This window comes from Tympanuchus pallidicinctus, unplaced genomic scaffold, assembly GCF_026119805.1.
Source record: "Tympanuchus pallidicinctus isolate F22 unplaced genomic scaffold, pur_lepc_1.0 scaffold3, whole genome shotgun sequence".
Taxonomy (NCBI): Eukaryota; Metazoa; Chordata; class Aves; order Galliformes; family Phasianidae; genus Tympanuchus; species Tympanuchus pallidicinctus.
In genome coordinates this window covers 104,044,399-104,065,125 of record NW_026294747.1, presented here as the reverse complement: position 1 = coordinate 104,065,125, position 20,727 = coordinate 104,044,399, and the positions used below count along the sequence as shown (strand labels likewise).

Here is a 20,727-nt window from a genome sequence, read left to right as displayed (position 1 = left end):
GCATGCATTGAATACAGTTAAGAATATTGCCAATAGTTTACAGCGAAGAGAGAAATTATAATAGCAATTCCCTGCCAAAACCTCCTAATCCTCACATTACTTTTCATTTACAAAGGAGCCGATATTTTTCATTAATAAAAAGACTGTAGTGTACATACAGCACATTAGAACTTCTCTCTTTGGAAGACTCTATCATTCCAGAATGAGATAGAAATATTTCAAGAGTGCCAGAAAGCACTGAACCTGCTTCGTGTTTACTACATATGCTTTATTGCTGCAACATAAAGAAAGTGCCTGCAAGGCCTCTCAGGTCAATATGTTCACAATGTCAATCCTACATATGGGGCTGTGTCATCAGAGTGAGCACACTCAGACCATAGAGTGCACAAAATCTTAGTGCTGACTCACATTCAAGTGTTATCTGAGCAACTGAGGAAATGTGGAGAGACTGAGTGACCTTCACAGCACAGGAGAGATGTCTGTATCCATAAATCCACATACCTGCTTATAATGCTCACTCCTTTACATGCATTTTTTCACTTTCAATCCTAATAGTGCTCTTTCTTCCCTGCCGTTCTAATGGCTTGCAAGCAGATACATTTCACTTTAAATGGGCATTGAACAGAACAAGAATAATTAAAAAAGAAAACAAACCAAACAGACAAACACAATTGGTCTGAGCACACTTGTGGTTTATGGGCAGAGGATGATATTTCAGGAAGAAGAAAGAGCTTTGTTGCAAAAGCAGTTCCTCAGCAACACTTCTCTGTGAAGTCAGGGAGATGTGCAGAGTGAGGGAAGTCTCCTGCTATGCCACTGGAGAGTCTGCAGGTAAGTGCTGGAAAGGTACTCAGCACAAGTATTGAAGTTAGATGTGCAGAAAGAGAATTTTCTTCCCTCAGCTTGGAGAAGGGGAATGTTGTTATAATCAGATGAGAAGGCTGCAGATCTGGATGGACCATAAAGGTTCTTGGTGAGAGGTAAGCGTAATGCTTTAAACATAAAGCTGGAAGAAGATTTATAGGATCAAAGTTAGAAGTGCTTTAGGTTTTTACTTCTCTGGGGCAGTTGTGAATGTCAGATTTTGTGCAATTTTTGAAACAAAGCACAATACAGTTAGATGTGTATTGTGTTAATCAGGGAAAGGCATCTGGGATCCTTTTTAAACAACATCTCCACCTCCAAAACACTTCCCCAAGATTGATTTATTAAAAGGAAGCTTAACCTGGAAATACAAGAGTATTGTTAGTAATTTCAGCTGGTAATCTTTAAACAAGGAATAAGAAGGAAATTTCCATACACTTCTATTAGCTCTCTGACTGGCTTTGGTGAAAAAAAATCACCTCAGTTGCTGAGAATCCCAACTTTCCCTGATAGTCAGATGGTTGTAAGCTCTGCCATTTCCATGTAGCTTTTGGACACCTTCCCTGATGCTTTCAGTCACTTGTTCAGCCCTGCAAGAATGGCTAGTGAGTGGTTTAGCATCCACTTCTTCAGGCACTTTGAGAAGCTGATTTAGCCACTCGCTATCTGTTCTGATGCTGAATTTTACATCACTCTGCTCCTCTTGTTCAGTATGTGCAAGAGGCCATCAGGAAGTCAACAAAGGAATCGTGGATGGCAGTTTTTTTCTATGTTATTGATGCTGAAGAGCTTTCTCAATAGCCAGGAAGAGCAGCTAAGTGCCTTCCTCTGTGAACAGGGAAAAAAAAAGAATGGAGAGATGCATATAAATCACATAGAACAGTGGTGTGGCTGAAAAGAAGAGAAAAATACTCAGAAGGTACAAGCAAAGTGACCTGTGTCACTAAATGTTGGCTAATGAATACATATATAATTCAGGTACTTTGTTTGGACTCCGGAACTCTGCTGGTCGATCATGTACCAGGCTGATGATTTTTACCTCTGTAGGAAAAGTAGCAGCTTTTTTTCCCCACCCTTATTGTAACCCCACAGTTGAGAAGACAGGAATTAGCAGGATTATTTTCTCACCTTTCACTTTGAACTGCATCATCTTTGTGCCAATATTACCAGTAGAGGCACACAAATAACTTCCAGCAGGGAAAACTATGCTGTAAACTCAATGGCACCATATATAGCCTTCAGTATCCTGCTGCTGTCCAGGAGCTTCTCACTGCATGTCAGCTTAAATCTCCTTGTTGTTGTTCTTAAAACCCCCAGAAAGGAATCACCCCTTTGAATATGCTGTTTATATTTGGCCCAAAAAACGTGTGCCTGCTGCTCTGCAGGTTGTGCATCAAGCAGACTCATCTTGCTAAGAAAACTGCTGCAAGGACACGATGTTGTTGAAAAGTGGTGCTGTGCGTGGTAGGCTACTCTGCCTTGTCTCGTTGAATGATTCTATGCTATGAGCTTGCAATTCATTCTGGTATGTAAAGTTACTGGCCTTCTAAGTATGTTGTCAGAAGCAAATGAGTCTGAGAAGATCTTCCTTGCCATTTTATGTGTTGAAAATCTAGCAATACCTAACACCTCCCATGGTCCAAAACAATAGTTCTTATGCTAGCTGTTTCTGCATTTGCTCCTGGTTGGGCACCATAGCTGCATAGCTCATACCATAGCTCTTTCTACTCAGCCATGGTGACACCTTCAGACACAGAACGCTGTATCCAGTTCTGGGATCTCCAGTTAAAAAAAGGCAAGGATCTCTAGAAGTCCAGTGAAGGGCCACAAAGATGATGAGACCTGGGTCTGCTCAGCTTGGGGAAAATAAGACTAAGTGGGGATCTGATTAATGTTTATAAATATCTGTAGGGAGGTGGGAGGCAAATGGATACGGCCAGGCTCTTCTTGGTGTTGTGTAGTGATAGGACAAGGAGCAATGGCCTAAAACCTAAAACTTGAACAGAGGAAATTCCATACAAACCTGCAGAACTTCTTTATGTTGAGGGTGATGGAGCACTGGAACAGGCTGCCCAGAGAGGTTGTGGAGTCTCCTTCTATGGAGATATTCAAGACCCATCTGAACATCTACCTGTGCCACCTATTATACAGAACCTGCTTTAGCAGGGAGGCTGGACTCGATGATCTCTTGATATCTCTTCCAAACCCTGCAATTCTGCAATTCTGTGATTCTGTATAATTTCAGCCACACTTCAAATAGGCTAAAGTCTTTTAAAATGTTTAATTAATGGGCTGACTGTTATCACAATTAGCATCACATTTCAGCAAATACATCATGCTTATTATTAGAATAGAAGTCTCCAGATTTAATAGTAAAATGAGCCATTTGAACCCAAACAAGTCGATGTATTAGAGTTGCATGCACAGAGTGCCTCATTTCATTACACAGTCTTTACTTTTATTGGCCAGGAAAGGCTGTTGCAAATAGATATAACAGATATACTTCTTAAATGCAGTGCAGAACATTCACTCCCAGTGCATTCCTCATTTCTGAAAGATATATGAAGAACTAAATTCCTAAATTGCAACCTGCTGTCTTACCCAGCAGTAATACCAAAGTACTGTCTTTCACTGTGCTGATGTAGGGGAAGCACCTTTAGTATCAAAATAACAGGACTGGCAGTAAGATTTGCTTTTGGTACTTCTCCTATGCAGACAATCTAGGCTAATGTAGGGAGGTCATGTTCCTTGGCCTAACTAGAAAGCACATTTTAGTATACTTAATTATATATATATATGTATGTGGATATTCATCAGAAAAGTGATAGTTACTGTAATGATTCTTTTTTCTTGAATTCTATGATAGCATTTGGTTCATATCTGCAGTCAGAAATCAAATGAAACAAAATATCAGAGAATAAAACAGTATTAGCAATTGCAGGAAACATCTTCAGGACAAGTAGCAATGGACCTGTGCTGTATGTTTATAAAAAATATTCCTCCCTAATACACAATTCCTGCCTTAGCAGGCAGTTAGCAGGAGGCTAGTACATAATTCAAACAAATTTTAGGGTAAGCACTATTTTTTTAGGTGAAGAGAATGTGTTTCTCTTCTCAGAAGGACATGTATACGTGATTTGCATGGCAGTGCACATGTGATTTCATTCTCTGCAGTCTAATGTCAATGTTATGGCAAAAGTAATGCATCTCCTTGTCAATCAGCTCCTTCCTCCATTATTATTATTTTTTTAATCTTGGTGAGAAAAAGCTCTGATAAGTGAATTCCTGTGCTGGATTCCCTATGAAAGGAGAATCTACAGAGAAAGCTACTGGTATGTGAGAGATGCAAACTGGTAAAATCCCACAGAACAAGATAACATTAAAGCTGGTGATAGACTACTGGAAAAGTGCAGCTATTAAAAATAAATCACACAGCTTCTGTAAAGGCCCCTTTAGACCAGATTCAGCACAGATAGCTTTTGTCTGTAGTTCTGATGGCTCTTGCCTTCCTCATTAACAAACACTGTAGCCAAAGCAGAGTGCCAACAGAAAACATAGGTATGGAGAAGGCTAATTATTATAATTAGAACAGGGTTTGTTTTTCTAGGTTTGAGATCCTTCCCCACACTATCAAAGTAGTGCAACAGATCTTTATATGGATTTGGTTTTGTTGCTGTTGTTGCTGTAGTCCTCTAGTGAGAGATCTGGGTTAGGGAAAGACCTGAACAGAAATTGTAGACAGTTTTGCTGATACACTGTTCAACACGGAGTGAGGTGCAATTTCAGAGCTCGCAAAGAAGGGAAAGTTAATGAGAGAGACTGAGAGTGAAGTGGTCTTTCTCTACACCCCTTTGGCTCAGGTATTTTTAAGCTAATGTCTTTTGAGTAATGATGCCTGGGGATAGTATGTTGCAAAATGTTTTGTTGCTAGAAAAGGGAACTAGTAGGGAAAACCCAGACACCTTTCTATTTCTCACAGCGGCTTGAATTTATCTCTCTGCTGTGCAAAGATGTGCGAAATGAGGAATTGCAAGTCACATTTTCTTCCTTATACTTTTTGCAAAATGTTCTTTCAGATGTGTCACAGGCAGTATTTCTCTCTCATAGGATGCTTTATGCCACCTGGTTGACAGCCATAAACCACAACTGCTTCACAACCCAGATAGAGACATTTTAAGAAACCTATTGCCTACAAAATGTTTTTGGCTGATACTGATACTGAACATTTTTCTTTTCATGGATAATGATTATATTTCTATTCAGGCGCTTGAAGTAATAAGGCACATTAGAAATATGAGTCAGAAATGTAATTGTCTTAGTAGCAACTAAAAGTTAATCTAACTGCATTCTAAATTTCAGTTATTCCTATTAGCAGCTGATCTTTTGCTTACTGACAAATTGCAATTAACCTGTCACAATTAGAGCTTAATTACTGATTCAGCCAGTTCTTACATCAGGACCTGGTCCATATCTGGCATAGGACAGACTCTGAACAGATCTCAGCTTTGAGCAAGGAGGACAGGATGTAGCAGAAGATGCTTTCTCCATGTGTCATCCTTGTACCAGTCACTACCCTTGCTTGAGGACACTGCTTTGACTCATCATAAGAAAAGGTGTGTGGAACACGACCATGCTTGGGATTTGTCATACTACAGATAAGTCTAATAAAACCTGTTCTTTCAGTCAAACATACATGGAAATGCAATTTTTTCCCCCCAGTTTATCAGAGGATAGATTAAAATTGTATCAGTTGTGAAGAAACTAAACCTTGTTTTATCTGGACAGTTCCATGGTATCTCTATTGCAGGATTTTGGAAGGTGGTTTCAGAGGAAGCTGTCTTCATGACATAGTTGCTATTGGATGATTTATATTCAGGAATAACTCAAAGGAAAATTGAAGAAGCAGGACTTTAATTTGCTGTCCAACTGCCAGCAGATGCCATCTACCAGCGGTACCATCAGTGAAACTGGAACCATGTTGAACTAAAATTATATAGCAGAGAGAAGAATCATGTTCATGGCTTATTAAAGGACTAGTAAGCCACTATGGGACAATGCCTTAGTTTATGCAAGGGCTTCTCTGAAAGTAATTCCTCCTGTTTTGTTATGTCGGACTACAATACCGAAGGTGGATGTTGGTGATATGGCAGTAGAGGCTGAATCTTTCCATTAACATTGCATTACATTTTGTTGCTGTACGAAGGACAGCAGTAGAGGAGCGGTCTGACAAAATGGTGTCTGACATGGAAGTATGTGTGAAGCAAAGGTTTGTCACCAAATTCCTCCATGCAGAAAAAAATGGCACCCATGACTGATGGATGACATGATGAATGACATTCATCACCACTTGCTGAACATTTGTGGAGACCAAAAAGTGGATGTGAGCTCAGCGAGGAGGTGGGTGGTGCGTTTCAGCAGTGGTGACAGTGACAGTGGGTCACCTCCACCGGTGCAGATTTTTAACAGAGTGGCAAGCACGCTCTCATTCATCTCTGGTAAAAATGCAGAGCTAATGATCATGAGTGTGTTGAAAAATAGTGTTTTGGAGAATTTACTCTACCAAATAATGTCACTGTACTCTTTGTATCTGTTGCAATTTCCCGTGGAAATGAATAGGAGGCATTACGTTTGGAGCAACCCACATGCTTACTAGTATAAATGCAGGTGAAGTGCTGGCTCTGAATATATACAGAGACATAGAAGGCTAGGTGTCAAGTATTAAAATAGTTTTTTGGTAATTCAAGCCCTGATGCTTTCATGAATGCAAGCAAAAAAGATTTAGCTCTTCCAGTGTAAAATTTAGCAGTATGATTAAGGTATACTCTTGCTACTTCTAATAGAGTTATCTGGCCAGCAAAAGTCTCTTTGTCTGTCTAGCAAGTTTATATACACAGGAAACCATCCTTAGTGCTTCGGGTAATGTTTTGAAACCCAGTCTATCTCTGGCTTAGGGAGAATCAGGGCCCTGATTCTCTGCATGGCATCAGCTCAGTGTTTCCCAAAATGTTACTCCAGCTTTACCACCAAGTAACTAAGTCAGATTACCCACAATGAATTCTAGATGTTCTTATATTCTGCTTTCTGCCACCTACGTAAATGAAGGAAAGTAGTTTTTCAAAAGACCAAACCATCACACCTGCATACTTCCCACCACCCTGTATTGTCTAGTTATGAATTAGCACTCCTGATCTTGAGTTCTGACAGAATAACTGCAGAAAACCAAAACTCCTGAGTTGCCATGGTTATTCTGTGTACATCTCCAAGTTCAGAACAGCTGAAAAAATCATCGACTGCAGGTATTATGCCGGAGCAGAAAGCAAACAGCTCTCATTTCTCAAGGATCTTTCAAACGATCCAGAGCAAAGTAGTCCCTGAAATCTAGGCCAGACTCTCAACTATTTTAAAGCAGCCTTGGCCCACAGAACTGCTCCTATAATGCAAATTTAAACTAGTTGACAGCTTCATACAGGTAGAATATTCATAGACACAATGAGACTAGGCAAAACTGCTATCGTAATTCTTTAACTTTTTGGGATATTGCTCAGACCCTCAGAAATTACTTGCATCTTACAAAATATATGCATTTCTAGCATGTGTGTTTAAATTCAGCTGATATATGATCTACAATGATCACATTCTCTCACCACCTTGGAATATTAATGGTGAATATCTGAATGTGTCAGTCTGAAATCTATTATTTGAACTGCAGTAAGAGAAACATACTCTAGAAATTTAACATTCTGTTGATAAAATCTGGAGAAAAATTGCATCAGTTTAGCAGGGAAAGTGAACTGCAATTATGCATATTAATTTCTAGGTAAGTTCTTACCTAGAACTAACTACAACTTAGAGACCAAGATAATGATGTTTGTCCCAGAGCAAACTCTGGTAATTCAATATGTATTTTCACTTTGAGTTGTAAAAGAATTTGAAAATTTGTTGCAGAGTGCAAACAGTGCATAAATAACTTAACATGGGAAGTACTGTTTGTGATAAGCACTCAGGAAAGTAACACCGTTATGTATCAACGCTGTTATATAAATCAAACATTGTGTAATTATTATAAATAGAAGCAATAATAAATATATGAACTCGCTTATTCTATGGATCGATAATATTATAAAACATCAAAAAAATTTTAAATACCACCTGCAGATATGTTATCATTGCTTTCTTACCACTGTTATTGTCATGTGTTTATTCTACATCAAGACTTAGAGGAGCAAAGACTTGATCTAAGGACATCCTAGCATTGTATCTGGCTTTGCCACACTGGTTTCTGCTTTTCAGCTGTAGCGTGGAGAGAATTATACATGTATCTTTTAACAGGGCCTTGAAATCCAATGAAGAAAAATATTAGGTAAGAGTTGGTTATTATCACCACTTTGTTATTGTACCTCTTTTGCTGTTGGTCACTATTAAAACAGCAAAATGTGAAAAAGAAGGTCTCTAACAAGAGCAGACTGTTGTGGAGTACCACAGAACAGATGTCTCTGATGTTTTTTAACCAGTGTGAAGCAATAGGATGTAGTCAGTTAAAGTGTTCTTACATAAGACTATATCTAAATGTTGGATGTTTATACTCTTGCTTTCAAAAGCATTGTACCCAAATATAACTATGTGTTCTGACAGGAATGAGTAAAGCTTGCAGGAGGGCAAAGCTGACCTTGCTCAGACTCATAACAGAGGCTCAGTCCTGCAGTCAGTCACCTCTTATTGCACACACCCCACAACCACTGCTCCCAATAAGTTCTCCATACTGACGTGGCTAATGTTTATTTACTAAAATTTTCTAGTCAGATTTTTCTAGCACTGCAGACGTGTAGCAATGGCAGAGACCCCAAGAGAGCCAAATGCTGAGCAACAATCTTGGCAGAAAGCATGGATGAGATGTGGCTCAAAGTGCATCCCTGTATTTGGACATCTATCCTTTAGCACATCCAAACTCACTCTTTTGTCAGATGCAGTACAGATCATGCTCCTGTACTACTGGGTTTTTTAATCAAAACATTCTTTCAAATGATCCCTTCCACCCTAGGAGCAACTTTCCAAACAATCATCTCTATGGGGTTTACATGTGTGTGTAAACTTGTTTAGTTTAGGCAGTAGAAAAAAAGAACTACTCAGAAACAGGAGACTTTGAAGACTCAAAAGGCTAACAAATGGCTGTAAATTAAGGGTCCTTGTGTTAAATTCCCTAAAAACCAGTTCTGACAAGAAATCACATCAGTGGTAGGGGATAGTAAAGTGTAAGCCACAAGACCATTTCTTCTCCCCATGAACTTGTCACTGAGAGCGCAACCAATATTTCTCCTGAGGCTGAGTGCTTATGGATAGCCTTGCCCTCACAAAGCTGAGGCTCTGCTGTAGGTTCAAAGGAATAAGCAAAGCAGTGGCACTTTAAAATTGCAGGTGTTCTCGTCTTTGTTCTTAGAGCTAACATGAAATGAAGAGCCAAGTAAACAATGCTTGAAGAGTGGAGACAAATGCTGATGTATAAGCATACACAGAATGAACTGAAGGCTTGGTTGGCAATGCTTTTAAAATGAATTTGCAGCTTTAAAAATAACAGTACCTGATTTGCTAGTGTTATTTTGAACTTCTTTCAAAGCTCTTCTGCACAACTGTTTTCATCACTTGTGTTTGTAATTTCCTAGTACAGGAAGACATTGCTTCAGCCTTTTTTGTAATGATAACCAGTAGTTCTTAATTTTTTTAGCTTTGCGTGTGTATGTATTTGCTACCATGCAACCTCTGTAAAGAATGGAAGGGTAAATTCTCTTCAATAACTTGAATGATAAATAATTAGGAAGACTCCATTGTTTCCACTTTTTTTTTGTATTAACAATGAAAATTGCAAACAAAAGAGGACTCAACATGTTTTTCCATCTTATTCATGCTTCAGTAGACCAAACTTAAACTAAAAGCGGCCAAGATAACAACGACGGCCTACAAGACACGAGTAAAAGAGTCAGAGGATGAGAATGAATTAAAGGAATCACTAAAATCTATGTGAGAAAAATAGATCCTATTTTTAATGTGTAATGTTTCCTTTTAAGCAGACATCCATGCTTCAAAATTCAGGTGTGTATGGTTATTCTGAAATTAAGAGAATACTGCAATTATTCTAGTGATATAGCCTGCACTGCCATAACACAGCATGGAATCTGAGCAAATGGAAAAGCAATTACAAAGCTCCCAAAAGAGAGCAGCTCTGAGACTAAATGAGGATGTTTGTGAAACAAATGCACATTTAAAGCAGGCTTTTATGAAACAGTATTTGTGTTTTGCACTGCTACCAAGCTAGTTTAATTTATTGCAGAGATGTCAGTTTTGACAAATGTTTCTTTTTCCATTTTGTTAAGTATGTCAAAAATAGAAGTCTTTCTTCTGAATTGAACTTTTCCCCCCTGCAAATTTAAATGAAACTTCTCAGTTGGTTGAACACAGGCTGCAAAAGCTTCTTCTGCATAATCCAACTGTCAGAACACATGAAAATCCGTGTGAAGCCTTCCAGTCCCTCAGCAGATGGATACAGGGGGCTAACTTTTACTGACACTTGTTATACAGACCATAGAGCTCACTGTTTGGCAGAGACTGTAGGACTGTCATCTTTGCTGACAAATATGATTTATTTATTTATTTGCGGATAAGCCGACATAATGTTGATGTAACAGAACGGTAACTGCTGAACCTGCCTGGGAAAACAGTAAGTGAGGAGGGCAAGTCAGTGACAGACTGATCTGGATTGCTAAGCTGGGGGCAAACTAACAGCATGCATTCTACTAGTGTGAAATGCAAAGATGTTCACCAAAGAAGCAAAGAGTGGGAGCACAGTCTTGGTGAGATACAGGCAGCTCATTGAGGACCCACAGGTATGATTGGAATAAAGAGAGGATAAGAATCTTTCATCTCTACTTATATACTGGGAAAGCAAAGATTTGGAAAAAGTTTTTAAATCAAAAGACAAAAAAATAAGCGTATACTATGCCTGAAAGTTAAACGTGTTTATTCCATCAAGAAATATGATTCACCTCGGTTTTTTTTTTTTTTTTTAAACAGTAGGAAGGATGGTTAACTATAGGATAAAAGAGAAATAAACTCCTGTAGGTTGGAATGAATATGCTTTTACTGGGAAATTTTTGAAAGAGACTGAACCGTTTGTATAAACAACATGCTCTACCCTGACCAGAGCAGATCCTGTCAGGTCCTGTGATAGTCAGTCTCCCTGCTGTTTATAAGCTCCCTTAAAGTACTGGAAAGTTGCAGTGAGGTCTTTCAGAGCCTTCCCTTCTCTAAAGCTAACCAAACCCAGCTCCCTCAACCTTTCTTCATACGAAAGGTGCTCCAGCCCTCTGATCACTTTCATGGCCCTCCTCTGGACCTGCTCTAACAGCTACACATAAGAAATTGCTCTCTTGCAAGACTGGCATCATTTCTCATTCTATGTACCTCCTGTAGAATGCTGGCCAAAGGAATTTCTAGTTGTAATTCACATCAGTGGGTGTAGCCATGTGATTGCCAGTAGAACAGAAAGCTTCATCTTACCTGAGAGCAGCACTTCCTCTGGGAAACACCTGAATCATGCAATACTCTGTATTCGTCACACAATATTTCAGTTGGATGCTTGTAGCAGAGAGCAGCTCATAAGGTTTTTTTTTGTTTTTTTTGTTTTTTTTTTTTGAGATGAAAGTAAATGAAATTTCCAGCAGAATCTTACAATAAAGGGAGCTAGCAATACTACAAAATTCTGCAGAAGCCTGTATTTCAGTGACTAGGTGGGCACTAAGGAGTCTCTATTACCCACCCAATATGATAATATATAGGTATGAGGATAGCATCAGTTATCTGATTCCTGCTCATCTTTTCCTTCCTTCTTTCAGATCAAATTTCATTGCTGGACTCTGAACAGTGACCACGAGAGGTCCTTCCTCTCACAGCACAGCATTGCTGCTGGGGCTGCTAACATCTATCCACACTTGCAGCATGTTGCCTTTAGAGCCGTGACACTTCTTAAACTTTAAATATGCACTTTAAATTAAAACAGTGTGATAATGCCACTTTTTAGAGACATCTTTTCAAATTAAAGTTGAACAGCTTGAAAAACTGATGAGTTGTTATTGCTAATGTCTTCTGGCTTGCTGTGGCACTGAGGCTGAAATGCAACATCTCAGAAATGAAAACGGAACAGGAAGGAACTTCTACGGTTTCTGATGCAAAAGTTACAGTGTGATATGCCATTAAGCAGCATCTTTAAGAAGGAGGTCTTTTTTGTGTCTGATTTTACTTTCTAACATAAAGGGTCAGTATGTGCCAACCAACATTACGTGAGTTTTTGAGGTATAGGAGTCCTATTTATGCTGAATGTAATAAAATATCTGAAGTCTTAGCTTCGTTGTTGTAACTAGAGAAGGACTGATTATTCAGTGTGTAAAGAGATACTGATTACTGTAGAGGGGAATTTCTAGAAACATTGCTAAGAAAAAATAAAGTCTGAGGTACATTACAGATATAGTCACCTCACTGTAAGCAAAACCATTTTATGAAACTAATATAGATATCTATATAGGTATAAAACCCCATAGATTTTTCCACAGGAGAGGTAATTTCTAAATAACTTTTTCCCTCTCAGTGTATTTATGAAAACAACCTGAAATACCAACCAAAGAGATACAGGTACTTCATTGTAAAGTATCAAAAGGAAAGATTCCAAAAATCTCATCCAGGAAGAAAACCTTCTGTTGCAGGGTTCACAGGTGAAATGGAAGATGTGCCAGTTTTAAATTAGATTACTCAGGTTGTGTTAGCAGTACAACTGGGATAGTACAGGGCCCAGAGTTGTTCAGTTTCTCAAGCTTTCTTTCTGTGACACTAACGTGGACATCTTCTTGATACTTCCATAGATTCTTGCGTCAGGAGGATGCCCTACCTGAACACTTCTTCTTTCACATACTTTTATAATATTTAAAAACACTAACAGAATTTGCATTTAGATTTCTCAAAATTGTATTTAATCTCTCTTTGAAATGACATTATATTAAAAACGTACAGCATACTTATTAAACTTTCCATCAAACTCCATCAGATCTGGCCAGGAAATCTTATTTGCTATAAACCACGATGGCGTTTCCTAACATTTTTTGACATCCTATTTTGTAACACCCTGACTCCATGTATTAGATGTGAAATGGCCCTGAGCACCAGAGCAGCATTGCCCATGCTGCTCAGGCTGGCAGTATCTGAGCAGGATCTCCATGGAGCCTGCGTATCCATACTACTTAATTTCTTATCCAGATGCAGGAAGAGTTGACTGCAGTGTGTATAAAACTCAGCATGTCGTAGCAAATAAAACGTATAGCTTTGATCTAAAAATATGTGGTTATTATCTGGCTTTAGGAAAGACAGATTTGTGCTGCAGATAAACAAATGGATGAACGGCTAGCAGAATTCAGTGTATCTGGTGTTCACAGAAGAAACATGCAGATGCTCAGGAAAGAAGGGAACTAGTAACAGAGAGTTCAAAACCACCACAATCATGATTTCCTCTAAGGATCTCTTTTTTGCATTTACTACAAGATCATGCATGTTTTTTAAGAGAATGGTTTGTAATGTTGTAATCTACTGCAGGTTCTACTCCCAAGGTTTTCAACCTCTTTCTCTAGGCTGGAGGATTTTTGAATAACCATCACTGCTTGTTCCAAGTGTGAGATTCCACCGTTATCTCTGAAGTAAGAACCAGATTGAAAGCTCTTCTGGCTTTTCAGGTGGGTTCTCTGTTATTCTCATCTTACCTCAGTCTTTATGTGTTCTTTCATTTTTAGAATATGTACAAGGAAGATTTCAGGAATATTACTGAAGAGAACATAGCCAGCAATGGCACCTTCTCTGACTTTGCCCACACCAACACCACAAGAGCTATCCTGATTACCGTCTACTCAGTTGCCTTTGCTGGAGGTGGGATAGGTTCCACTGCAATGTCATTTGTGCTGGTCAAGATGAACAGTCTGTCTGTGACCACTACAGCCATCATTAACCTAGTCGTGGTACATGGCCTCCTTCTCCTCACAGTCCCCTTCCGTCTGCACTACTATATCAATAAAGAGTGGATCTTCCACATGCCATTCTGTAAAATGGTGAGTGCTATGGTGCACATCCACATGTATCTGACTTTCCTATTCTACGTGATCACACTGGTGATCCGGTGGTTGATCTTCTTTCAGTGGAAGGATAAGGTAGAGTTTTATAGGAAGCTACATGCCATTGCCGCAAGCGTCGCCGTGTGGGTCATCGTCATCATCTTCATGGTGCCGCTCTTCTGCATTCAGTATGGGCGCTCAGGGACGTATGATGACAAAGCATGCTTTAAATTCCACAAGGAGCTGAAACAGGATAGTGTGAAAGTCCTGAACTACCTAGCCATTGCAGCTGTCGCCTTAATTACTTCTGTTCTCCTGGGCCTGCAGATCTTTATTCTGGTCAAAGTATCGAGAAAACTCTCCACCTCTCTCTGGTCACATCAAGAATTCTGGGCCCAGGTGAAGAACTTGATATTCATCTGTGTCATCATAATTTGCTTCCTTCCCTATCACCTCTTTAGAGCCTACTACATAAAGCATGTGAACGACAGCGAAAAGTTAGAAAGCTACAATGAAGTTTTTTTGAGCCTGACTGCCCTCAGCTGCCTGGACCTGCTGTTCTTCGTGCTGAGTGGAAGCCGTCTCTTCAAACAAAAGGTTGGCATGCTTCGAAGCAGGCTGCCCTGCTGCTAGCTCCAACTGTGTGGGGTCCTGGAATCTTGCAGAGCACAGTGCCGGAGAGACATGGCACATCCACTCCCCAGCACGTCAAAGCAGGCACTGGAAACAACATAAAACTGCTCCCCAAAACAATACACTACTCTGTATAGAGTACAGAGGCCTTGCAGAGAAGTCTTGACAAATGTGAGGGCTGGGCAGTCACTAACGGCATAAAGTTTAACAAGAGCACCGGATTCTGCACCTGGGGCACAGCACTCCTCTTCCAGTGCTGGAGTTCAAGAAGCATTTGAACAACGCTCTCAGTCACAGGGCTCAAATTTTGGGTGGTCTTGTGTGGAGCCAGGAGTTGGATTGGCGATCCTCATGGATCCCTTCCAACTAGGAACAGCCTATGATTCTGTGGTACATTTCTGTTTCCTCTTGTAGTGACATCTTTTGTGAAGAAAAATACATTACGTGCATTCTGTAAGCACTGCATCTTTGTAATGCTATAAATCTTTTTATATAATAAAGCTTTTTTATCAAAGAAAATAGCTTTGTTCTCAAAAAAATAAAGCATATATTTCAAACAGTACATCCTGATCATATAGCTTAACTAATCCTGTATATCTTAAGATGGGGAGTAGTTCAGTTTTTGCAAAAATATTTGCAATACCATGGCATCACAGAAGTACTACACAGTGGGTGCTTTTTTCTCAAATAGAAATTGATGCTGATAATTGTAATGTTGATTCATGATGCTAATGAGCAGAATTAGGGGGATGCAATTCCATTATTTGAGTTGGCAGTACTAGTCAATACAGTGTTAATATCTCTATGGAACGGTCTGACAAACTTTACACCAGCCACTCATCTCACTTTGTGAGTCTGGCAGAGAAAGTCTCCCCCTGTCCAAAGAGAAGGAAGTCCTTGTTAATCTTATCAGGAATCACCCTGCCAGCTGGTGACAGAAGTGGCCTCTGTTCTTGCTCTGTCCCACCCTCCTGGGCATCTTTCCTGTTCACTCCCCCTTTGAGGGCTGAAGAGGAATTGGATGTGCTGCCAGGCAATCCCGTGGAAGGAGAAGTCTGAAAAGCTGCTGAAAATTAAAATGTAGACAGGGCCAGATCAACATCTGAAATGTAGCCAAGCAGCTCCTGTGAACAGTGGTGAACAGTGATGATGGAGGAAGATGTGTGGAGCTGCAAACATCGAGGAGCCAGTCCATAGAGGAAAGGGGAATTTCCAGTTACCACCAACTATTTGGTCAAAGGCACCAATGCCTAAAAAGACATTCTGATTTTGCTAACTTTCTGTTACAGAGGAGGTTAGAAAACAACCATACAAGAACAACAGCAAAAAAAGAACTCTATTACAGCAGGACATACAGGGCAAAGGCCCTGCAGAAGGTGATGGGGAAGAGGATAGTAAGGCAGAATATGAGCATATTTCTACCATACAGACACAAGGTAATAGACTGTCTCTGGACATCATCTCACGCTGTTTACCAAACCCCTACAGCTGCCAAAAAGTGGAACTCCCACTGACAGAAGCAAGCTAAACTTCCATTATTCTTTGTTCCTACTTTTACACCATCCTTTCATCTGCATAAATCTCCCCAGTAGTTCACCAGTGAGCCGTGAAAAATCATGTTAATACAAGGATAAATACAACAAGCTTGCTTTCTTGCAGTAATGCTGGTTCAAGGTATTTATCAGACTTCAGTCCTCGTTGTCTCATTCTTCTCAGGCTTCAATTTTTTTCTTTTAGGCAGTTTTTACCCAGACCCTTATCACCTGATGTAACAATAACAACAACAACAACAAAGACTTGTAAACTAAGTTCATTTTGCATGAACAAAGTCATCCCTGCAGTAAATTGCCTATGGAAGTTTAAACCCAAATTGAACATACACTTTGTGTTACAATAATACTGTGGAAGCAGATATTCTGGAAAAAAAAAAAATAAAAATAAAAATAAATTTGCTGTTCCTTCAAGAAATATCTGTTTCAACCACTTATTACAGAAAAGAGACTGGAGATATAAATCATTCCAGAAAATACTGGCCACATTATTACACTGTTCAACTCCATGCTTTACTTGGGGACCACCTGAAGTATCTAGTCATAGAATCACAGAATGGCCTGGGTTGAAAAGGAGCACAGTGCTCATCCAGTTCCAACCCCTGCTGTGTGCAGGTCACCAACCAGCAGCCCAGGCTGCCCAGAGCCACATCCAGCCTGGCCTTGAATGCCTCCAGGGATGGGGCATCACAGCCTCCTTGGGCAACATTTCCAGCTAGCATTTAATGAAATGCCTATATGTATGGTTCTAATGGGGGAGGTCAAATATCACCCAAGTGGAAGATAAAAATTAAAAGTAGATCTAAATTTTACAAAGCAGAAATTACTTCACGATAGTCTCTATTATAGAAATCAGCATTTGTTCTGTGATCTACTGTGCCTTTCTGAACAGCCTGGGAAATAAAATAAAACGAAACAAAATAGCTATTTCTATTGTATTTTAAGCTAGTAACTTCAAAAAAAAAAAACAAAAAAAAAACCAGAGATTACTCATTTTTTATAATACTTTTCTACTTTTTTCTGTTGTTTTACAAAGTAACTGGGAGTAATTTTGAGAGTAACTTACAGAAGAACTTTACAAAAATATAATACTCCAAGTACATGATCCCAAAAGCTGAATACAATGCAGCTATTGCTAATATAAAGAAGGTAAAACAAAATCCTAAATCAAAGTCAAGATGTGAATACTATCTGCTTGCAAAGTAAGTATCTAGGATTCAATCTTTGTTTTTTTTTTAAACGATGTGTACATTGCTGCCTCTTCCCCTTCAGATGCAGCTTTATTGAGAAGGAACAGTTTCCTATTTCCCTCATTTTAGATATGAAATTCTACAATTTGGAGACATTGAGAAGCTGATTAAGAGAAGACAGAGAGAAGAGGAATCTTCCATTATGCGAGCACCAAGAATAGATTCAGTATCATCAAAAAAAGGACATATGGCTACTGGCCATGGTGGCAGTGATTGTGTCAGAAAACTTTTGTCCTCTGTCTGCACAAACATCATCAGATACACTGTTGAGCTCTTCAGATCAGCTACAGAGTGTTCCAAGGAGAAAGAAAGCACCACTTGGCTAAACAGTTTGCTGGACAATCTGTTTTTAACAAGGAGCACTTAGCACAGGACAAATTGACTATATTGATATGACTTTAGACAGCTTGGAGTGGATAACGATGACACCAAAATTTTGTGTTCTCCATCCACTTCTATTAAAAAAGAAAAAAAGAGCTGAGGTTGCTCTACAGCTTCAACATCTTTTTAATTTTTGGAGCTCCAGTTGTATGACAAGGTCATGATGAAATTGAATTAGTTAATGAAGTCATAGAAGGACTGAAATATTTGTGGTCTCAGCTCAGCTTGGTACATGGAAAACCAGGACAGTCTCAAAGTCAAATGCTCATTGGGTGTATGATAGACAATAATTAACGGACCTGTTATTTGGAAATTCGTTTTGTGAAGCTTTCTAAGATCACCACTCAAGAATTAACTGTTCACCATATTCAGCTCTGTTTGGAGCAGGCTCTAGATGTGAGTGCACCTTGACCTCTCTTGCATCAGATGTGATCAGCTGCCCAATGACTGAAGAGGGCCTGGTCTCTGTGCTGACTGTTCCTGCTGCACCATCCATTCCAACAGCCAATGAAGATCCAAAGGATCCCACTGGTACTGTCACTAAAGCAGAGGCTGTTACAGAGCCCTCATCTCGGTCTCCATTAGAAGAAATTCATCCATAGCATCTGAAACTTCCGCTCACACAGACCTTCAAGACACATAGCCTTTTGCCAGCAAAGACTGTGTCCAATGCACAACTGTTAGCTATCCCAGCCTCCAAAACCCATCTGTTTTACCAGCATGATAAAGGAGCACAGGCAGACCTGGCTGGCCCACCTGAACAATATAGGTCAGCATCCAAGAAAAGAGTGCGTGGCCAAGGCAACATCCAGCTGGCAGCAGTGGAGACAACCTCACACTCTCTCAGACTGACCAAAGGACCATCAAGGAAGCCAATTGGAATCATAGAATGGCTTGGGTTGGAAGGGACCTCAAGGATCATCAAGCTCCAATATCCCTACCGCAGGCAAGGCCACCAACATCCATATCTAATACTAGACCAGGATGCCCAGGGACCCATCCAACCTGGCTTTCTACACCTTGAGGGATGGGGCACCTCTCTGGACATCCTGTTTCAGCACCTCACCGCTCTCAAAGCTTCTTCCTGACATTCAACCTTTAACATTTACATTAACATTTAACAGTCTGGAGGAAAGAAAGCAGTAGGGAAGGCAGTTATTGTTTTCTTTGGTGAAAAAACAACCTCAGCCTACCAACAGAAGGAGTTCCCTTTCCTCTTTACCAGTGACTGCATTACAATACATAATCATGATACAGTTCATGTCATCCTGCTTTATGAAAGAACTAGAAACTGATATAGTATTGTTTTGTGTTGTCTTTAATCCAAATGCATTTTGCTGAATGAATTTCATTTTGTTAGGGAGTTAATTAGTGTGGCTGTTTCTCATCACTAATGTAACCTGTACATATGCACATTCTCACTATCTCTGCTATATCTCCCCTCCATGCAATCTTAAAATAAATGAGACAATTTCCCATAGAGCTCTCTCAGTATTCAAGAACATGCTCAGTCCAGAGCTGCTGTGTGAATATTGCACCCATGTGCATTTTGTTTTTACTTCAATAGTAATCTGCAAACTCAGTCACAAAAAAAACCACCCATCAAAAGCCATGAGAGGAGGGTGCTGTTTTCATTTTGTTAATGTGGTTAAGTCACAACATTCCACCACTACCAGCAGACTGCAAACCCGAGCTGATGCCTCTTTAGTTGAGCAGCATTAACGTTCCAATAATTAAGAAATTTGAAAGGCTGAACATTCTTTGGTGCTTCAGGAGAGATGAAGCTTTTTGAAACGCAACAGTTGAGTGTGGAGAATAAACAAAGCCAGAAAAAAGTAACAGCAAACTTCTCACCCTGTGAATGTGAACCACATGAGGCAGCAAAACTACAAGAACACCTGAAAAACCTGACAAGTGAAATTAGGCAGCAAGCAGTTCACAAACAAACAAGCAAAGCCAAGCTGCAAGACAAAAACAAATCTGAAAGAAAATTGCCAGCTGTTCCTAAATTCCCTCTAACTGGTCACAGGTGAGCTTATTTAACTGCATGAGGGACATAACAACATGGTAATGGAGGCACATGCAAAAATGCAGCACAGGAAATTTATCACCATAACAGTATCTTTTACTAAAGAGCGTAGGAGTGCGAAGCCTCTGCAGCTACTGGTGAAGTAAAAATAAAGAAATAAACACACACATGTATATATATATATAATGTCGGGCTAAAATACTTTCTACCTTCTAAGAGCTATTTTCATCATTACAGAAAAAGAAAGCAAAAACAAAAACCCACAAACTGATGAAAGATTAGCAAGGACAAAATCTTGTTCTGAAGGTCAGAACGTGTGCCAGAACAAAAGTTAACTTAGCTTTATGTTAATAAATGCTCCACTTCAATAATTACTGCAAGTTAGTGAATTTAGTAACTATAATTTGTATCTTGAAACCTCACAAAGCTCTGAACATAAAGAAAACATGTGGAAAGGAGCTTCATCTCAGTTTTCTGTTGTATTGAGACTAGTTAAAACTACTGAATCATACTAAAAATAGTTTGGAAGAGATTTCTTCAGGTCCTGTAGTTCTATCCTCTGTAAAATATGGCTAAAGTCAAAGTTAGATGAAGCTGCTCAGGACTCTGCTTGCATTCTCAAAATTTCCAAAGACAGAAAAACCAAAGACCTCCTTTGTGCTGCTGACCCATAGCTGCAACACTCTCACATCATTATTATTCTTTTTGTACATCATTCAGATTCAGAGCTTCCCTTGCTGCAACTCAAGACTCACCTCTTGTCCTTTCCACCATTTAACTTGGAAAAGTTTAGCTCTGTCTTCTCCACGCGCAGCAAGGCAGCAGCCAGCTAACCTAGTCTCAGCCTTTGACCCTTCTTTCTCCTGGTTAAACTCAGTTTCCTT

The 20,727-nt window shown here is 39.6% G+C and overlaps 1 protein-coding gene across 2 annotated transcripts; it reads left to right on the top strand.

The window, feature by feature from the left end:
* Positions 1–748: 748 nt before the first annotated feature.
* Positions 749–14,759, top strand: LOC128086830 (probable G-protein coupled receptor 141). Of its 2 annotated transcripts, none has more exons than XM_052695798.1 (3): positions 749–831; positions 13,527–13,592; positions 13,686–14,759. In XM_052695798.1, the coding sequence occupies exon 3, from the start codon at positions 13,689–13,691 to the stop codon at positions 14,631–14,633; it is 945 nt and encodes a 314-aa protein (XP_052551758.1). In that variant the 5' UTR covers positions 749–831; positions 13,527–13,592; positions 13,686–13,688; the 3' UTR covers positions 14,634–14,759. The 2 variants fall into 2 exon arrangements, with proteins under 2 accessions (XP_052551758.1, XP_052551756.1); XM_052695796.1 differs by having other exon boundaries at positions 766–831; positions 13,492–13,592.
* The last annotated feature ends 5,968 nt before the right edge of the window (positions 14,760–20,727 follow it).

Coding starts and splice junctions, on each gene's coding strand:
- LOC128086830 (XM_052695798.1), top strand. CDS start 13,689: ATGTACAAGGAAGATTTCAGGAATATTACTGAAGAGAACATAGCCAGC.